This window comes from Rhincodon typus, chromosome 38 (assembly GCF_021869965.1).
Source record: "Rhincodon typus isolate 14 chromosome 38, sRhiTyp1.1, whole genome shotgun sequence".
Lineage (NCBI taxonomy): Eukaryota > Metazoa > Chordata > Chondrichthyes > Orectolobiformes > Rhincodontidae > Rhincodon > Rhincodon typus.
Window position 1 is genome coordinate 12,341,748 of NC_063369.1, and position 6,267 is coordinate 12,348,014.

General features: G+C 47.6%; 1 protein-coding gene across 1 annotated transcript in view; it reads left to right on the top strand.

The window, feature by feature from the left end:
* The window catches only part of LOC109922589 (keratin, type I cytoskeletal 14-like), a 77,215-nt gene extending 71,774 nt beyond the window's left edge, over positions 1 to 5,441 (top strand). Inside the window, exons 3-8 of the mRNA XM_048618120.1 lie at positions 275 to 400; positions 515 to 732; positions 2,549 to 2,607; positions 3,121 to 3,148; positions 3,795 to 3,811; positions 4,583 to 5,441. Coding sequence (XP_048474077.1) covers positions 275 to 400; positions 515 to 732; positions 2,549 to 2,607; positions 3,121 to 3,148; positions 3,795 to 3,811; positions 4,583 to 4,602 — 468 coding nt within the window. The 3' untranslated portion in view covers positions 4,603 to 5,441. The remainder of the gene's footprint in view (positions 1 to 274; positions 401 to 514; positions 733 to 2,548; positions 2,608 to 3,120; positions 3,149 to 3,794; positions 3,812 to 4,582) is intronic.
* Positions 5,442 to 6,267: the final 826 nt, after the last annotated feature.

Genomic DNA, 6,267 nt, shown 5'->3' on the forward strand with positions numbered 1-6,267 from the left:
CAGGGGCACCCAAAGGAGGCCACTCTGTCCATGGGTTCCATGTTGGCCATTCACCGAGCTATCCAGCCAGCCTGTTTGCCTCCTGAACCTCAATCCTCAATGTCCACCAAACGTTACTTTCCCCCATGTGCCTATCCCATTTGAAGCAATCGGTCGCTTCTGCCAACCCCTCCCTGCCCTCCATGTGGGCAGTGGGTCAGAGGTCATTGCCATTCAATGTGTCCCTCCCCATTCAGAACACAGTGAGTAACCCTCTCTCTCTCGGATTTCTCAGGTACAGATTCAAGCCACACAGACCAAACAGGCTAACCAGGCTTATGTTGGGGTGAAGGCCGAGCTTACTACATACCATCAGGAGTTGCTGACCCTGGATGCTGAGTATAACGCCTTGCTCGGCTCTGTAAGTAACTCCCGATTGTTTATCCTAAGGTCATTCCGGCCTGTACTGAAACAGGCTCCATTCGGGCAGGGATAAAAAAATCTGACTGACCCAGACTTGCCTTGTCATTTCCAGCTGAAGGGTCTGGAGAATAACCTGATGAACGTCGAGTCCAGATACGACATGCAGCTTCAGGGACTACAGTGTAGAATCGCACAGCTGGAGGGAGAGCTGGGACAGATCAGAAGTAACATCCTTCAGCAGACACAGGAATACGAGAAGCTGCTTAACATCAAGATGAATCTGGAGAAGGAGATTGGGCAGTACAGGATTCTGTTGAATCAAAGCCAAAGGTAAGGCAGCGTCGCTGAGTAGGAGCAGAATTAGGAACTGGAGGAGCCCAGTTAACTACCCACCGTCCCACTCCCCAAAACCCCCCACTCCCCCTGCCTCTGGTATTCAACCAAATTGGGCCTGAGCACCATTATCCCACACTGTGTCCAGGGGCCCACAAGCAACAACTTTCATCTGTCATGCCTTGCTCTCAAGTCTGCAAGCTTCTCTCCATGTGGAAAGCCAGGAAGCTCATCTGTTTGGTTGAAGACTGGGCCTGAGTGTGGCTTCTTTACGATTGAAATTTGGAAAATCGGAGCAGGAGTAGGCCATTCCACCCTTTGAGGCAGCTCTGCTACTCGTTATGACTATGGCTTATCATCATCACCCAGGATGTGAATGTCGGTAGCAAGTCCAGCATTTGTTCCCCATTCCTAATTGTCTCTTGGGAAGGTGGTGGCGAGCTGCTTTCTTAAACCCCTGCTGGCTTTAGGCTCCAGGGACACCCACAATGCAGCTCAGGAGGGAGTTCCAAGATTTTGACCCAGCGGCACTGAAGGAACAGCGATATATCCCAAAGTCAGGTTGGTGTGTGGCTTGGAGGGGAACTTGCAGGGGCTTGTGTTCCCACGTATCTGCTGCCTTTGTCCTTCTGGATGGAAAGCGGTCGCGGAAGGAGTTCCCAGTGGCTGAGGAGTCCGGAGCCAGGGATCACAGTTTAAGGATATGGGTTAGGCCATTTTGGACTGAGATGAGGAGAAATGGCTTCACCCGGAGGGTGGTGAGGCTGTGGAATTCTCTGCCACAGAAAGCAGTTGAAACCAAAAACATTGAATGATTTCAAGAAGGAGTTAGATATATTTCTTAGGCCTAAAGGGATCAAAGGGTATTGGGAGAAAGTGCGAACAGGGAACTGAGTTGGATGATCAGCCATGATCATATTTAATGATGGGGCAGACTCAAAGGGCTGAATGGTCTCCTCCTGCCCCTAGTTTCTGTGTTTGGAAGGTGCGTCTAAGAAGCCTTTACAAGTTTCCATAGCCCATCCTGTAGATGGTATCCCATCCCAATTGATCAGTCTTACAGCTTTCATGTAAATGCACACCATTAAAAGGGGCAACACACACTCAGTGATGTTGGCATACCACAGAATCGCAGAAACCCTACAGTGAGGAAGCAGGCCATTCAGCCCATCGAGTCCAGACCTGGGCAGACATAGGCCAGACAAGATATGTTTAATTCCGTGGCAGTGTTGCCAACTGCCCAGGATTTCCCTGGAGGTTGCAGTAACTACAGATTAATCTCTTTGGCATCATTCTGAGCAACAGCCAGGAGAAAATCACAGCGTCAAAAAATGAGTGTTTTTTTTCTAGTTTTCTTTGAAATGAAGTGTGTTTTAGATTGAATAGGTTACAGCCTGTTTGATTGGACGCTTCAAAATCATCCAGTGGCATATCAAAGACCTGCTTGCTTTCCTATTGGCTGGGGAGAACATGGCTTGCCATGAGGATAGACAGTTGCGTGACCAATGGCAGGGGTTCTGAGGTGGTGGGCTGCAGAGTGGTAGCAGGCCATGTGACAGATCCTGTGGACTATCTCTGACGAGAGTTGGCTCCCCTCACAATTACTCACCAATCTTTATTCTCCTGAAGTTGAGGGTTGGGGAACAATGTCTGAATCCTAGGGATCGTCCACAAACTGGGCCAGAAGTCAGAGTCTGTTTCAGGAGGAAACGATGGCTAACTAAATGACATTATCTACTGCAAAGACAGCAAACTAGCAAGGAAGATACAGGTAAATGGTGCACTCAATAATGTACCCTGTTTCTCCTTTCAGCTCGATCCAATCTGGTAGCAGCTCCTCCTCCTTTTTGTCAGGATCAGGATCTCAATCTGGTAAGTATTCCAGTGTTTTTGTGAGGTGTGTGATAAGGGATGCCTCTGCTCTCAGTAGGAAATGCAAGTGGGCCATTGTCTCCACTTGAGCCCATCATGTTCTGCCTGGTGTAGACTGATGCTTGTGAGCAGCTGTTCCCTTCTCGATATGTGGGCATTGCTGGGTGGGTTCAGGGCCCCTCTATACTCCCACCCCTGCCCACAGTAGGTCAGAGGAGGTGGGTGCTCTTTCTGAATCCCTACAGTCTGTCCTGCTGCTGAAGTTCCAGGATTTTGACCCAATGATGCTAAGGGATCCTGGCAAGTGTATGACTGAGTTGGAATGGGCTGTGTCTTTAGAGATTGAAGAGCATTGCCAAGGCACTGTTGCCCATGTCTTTGGTGATAGGGCAGTGGGAAAGGGAGGTCGCTGTGCTATTTGCTCATTCTCGTGACCTTTAGAAATGATCTTGCTAAATGTCGCACAGCTGTTCTCTCTATCTTCATTGCACTGTCCTTTGCTTCTTCTGACAGGAACAGGATCTAGCACCTCAGCAACCACGTGAGTGATTTTGACACTTTTATTGTGACTGTGAACATTACTTGTGCTATTGTGGAAAGAATTGCTGTGATTGGTCCCAATGATTTTTGGCTTGACAGTGATATCACAAACAGGGAGGGGCTCCCGTCAAACAGGGAGCGGCTTCCATCAAACAGGGAGGGGCTTCCATCAAACACTCCCAGTACAGGGACAGCACGGGGTTAGATTTAGAGTAAAGCTCCTTCCACACTGTCCCCATCAAACACTCCCAGGACAGGGACAGCACTGGGTTAGATACAGAGTAAAAGGATGGGTGAAATCTAGGGTTCATTCTCCAAAAAGGCTGGGGTCATTGGTTAATAATTTGACCTTTTCAAGTTTTGGGATGGACCAATATTTTATCTGGGTTAGGTACCAGTGCTAATGAAGGAAAGGTGGGTTGTTGAGGTTCGGACTCTCCATGATTGAATTCAATGATAGAGCAGGCCTGATGGCCTGAAGGGACTACTGATGGTCTTCATGTTCTTAAACGCTATGAGGAAGGGAAGTGGCAGCATTACAAGGTTTGACACTTGGTTCGGGCAGAGCTAATTTCAGACAGGACGTATATTTTCTGTCTCTAAGAGCAGACACTCACTTCTTTTGTCCTTTTCTGTTTTCTTTACAGAACGAAAATTATCACAGGTAAGAAAGCTTTCAAGTTATTTTCTGTAAAGTCTCTGTTTGTAGCCCTGACGTCCTTTGACCCACAAGCTTGAACTCTCAGTCAGTGATCAATTGGCTGATCCTGGATAAGGCTGTGTTGTATCTTCCTGTCCTTGCACGTTGGCAACATTTTTAATCTTGCACTGATCAGGAGACATGCAATAATGCCAAAGATCCAACGATCACAACAATTACTGCAGGAGAAATTGGCTGGCTCCAACCCCTGAGGATGTGTCACACAAGGGCAAGGTGTAGATTGGACTCTGGGCTGCTCATAGTGAGTGGTCAGTGAGACACAGACTCCTTTCCTGTTTGATCTACTTTAGAGATGGAGAGCCATGTTAGACTGAAGAGCGAGATTGATGTACTTATAGCAACTCAAATTTGTTTCAGTAGAACAAGCGGGTATAGCCTCAAGATAAGGGGGAGCAGGTTTAGGACTGAGGTCAGGAGGAACTTCTTCACCCAAAGGGTTGTGAATCTGTGGAATTCCCTGCCCAGTGAAGCAGTTGAGGCTACCTCATTGAATGTTTTTAAGGCAAAGATAGTTAGATTTTTAAACAGTAAAGGAATTACGGGTATGGTGAGCTGGTGGGTCAGTGGAGCTGAGTCCATGAAAAGATCAGCCATGATCTTATTGAATGGCGGAGCAGGCCCAAGGGGCCAGATGGCCCACTCCTGCTCCTGGCTCTTATGTTCAGTACTTGAAGGATAGACAAATAATACCTGTTTCATTTGGTGTCTTTGCAGAAAGGATAACTCGTTATTAATGACAACGGCTGGCACCAGGTCTCTCGGCAAGGCATTTTCTGGAGAACCATCATGATTATTTGCTGTTGCGGTTTCTTACAGAATCTCAGGTTGTGGGCTTTTCTCATGCGAGGCTTCTGTCTCACAGCCTTAACTTCTATTGCACTGAAATTGTAACAGAGCACCCACGACTCCCTTCAGACAGAATCCACTGTGTCCAAATCCAATCCATGGGGGCTACTGCTCCAAGAGAACCTTCACCACCACCTCCTCTTAAAAGACTGACCCTTCTCCATGTGACCGCTCTTGTTGCCAATCTGCCCCATGCAGAAACACCAACACTAGCAAGACACTGCTAGGGAGGCAATGTAATTGTTCCCATTCCCCATGTGGTGCCGTGTGCCCCAACCAGCTGAAAGGTAGTAGTGCCTATGGGCTGGATTCTTTGGCCTAGGGGCACAGTGGGTCTGATCACTGTTCGGCCCCTTTGAGACTGAACCTAAGGTGAGGGATTGGCTCGAGATTCCCAGGCTGATGGGAGCCTCCAGGGGGTCTGTTCCTCACAGAAGGACCAAATCACAGAAGCCAGGCCTTTCTCATTAGAGTCAGACCTTGCCTGTGAGCTGGCATCTTTCAACTCTGCCTTAATGCAGAGGAAGGAAACTCGCTGAGTCTCCCTGACCACTGGCCTTAGTGATTAACTTCCCTGAACTGGGGGATAGGACTGACTTGACTCACCTCTGGAACCGGACTGACTGCGTCTGTGGAAAGCCCTGGGCTGCTCAGAAATCTCAATGTCTTTCTGTATGTCCATTCTCTGCTTCAAAGCCAATCAATAAATGCTACATTTGTCATCCTCCCCCGTTGTGTGGTGTGAGTCATTATTGTGGAAAATGTCAAACTCTCAGAAGAAGGCAAGATGTTGGATGGAGGTATTCCAATTGAGAAAGATCTTCTCAAAGGGTAACAAACAGGTGAAGGATAATAGAGTCATAGAGATATACAGTAGGGAAACAGACCTTTCAGTCCAACTCGTCCATACCGACCAGATATCCTCAATGAACCTAATTCCCTTTGCCAGCATTTGGCCCAGATCCCTCTAAACCCTTCCTATTCATGTACCCATTCAGATGCCTATTAAAGGTTGTATTTGTACCAGCCTCCACCACTTCCTCTGGCAGCTCAATCCTGACACGCATCACCCTCTGCGTGAAAAAAGTTGCCCCTTAGGTCCCTTTGAAAATTTTCCCCCCTCATCTTAAACTATGCCCTCTAGTTTTGACTCCCCTACTCTGGGGAAATGACCTTAATATCCATGCCTCTCATGATTTTATAAACCTCAATAAGGTCAATCCTCATCTGATGGTCCAGGGAAAATAGCCCCAGCCTACTTAGAGTCTCCTTATAGCTCAAACCCTCCAACCCTGGCAACATCCTTGTAAATCTTTTCTGAACCCTTTCAACCCTCCAACCTTTTCACAATATTTTTTTTCTCTATAGCAGGGAGACCAGAATTAAGCGTAGTATTCCAGAAGTGGCCTAACCAATGTTCTGTACAGCCGCAACGTGACTTCCCAACTCCTATACACTGACCAATAAAAACAAGCATACCAAATGCCTTCTTCACCACCCTGTGTACTTGCGACTTGACTTTCAAGGAACTATGAACCTGCACCCCAAGATTT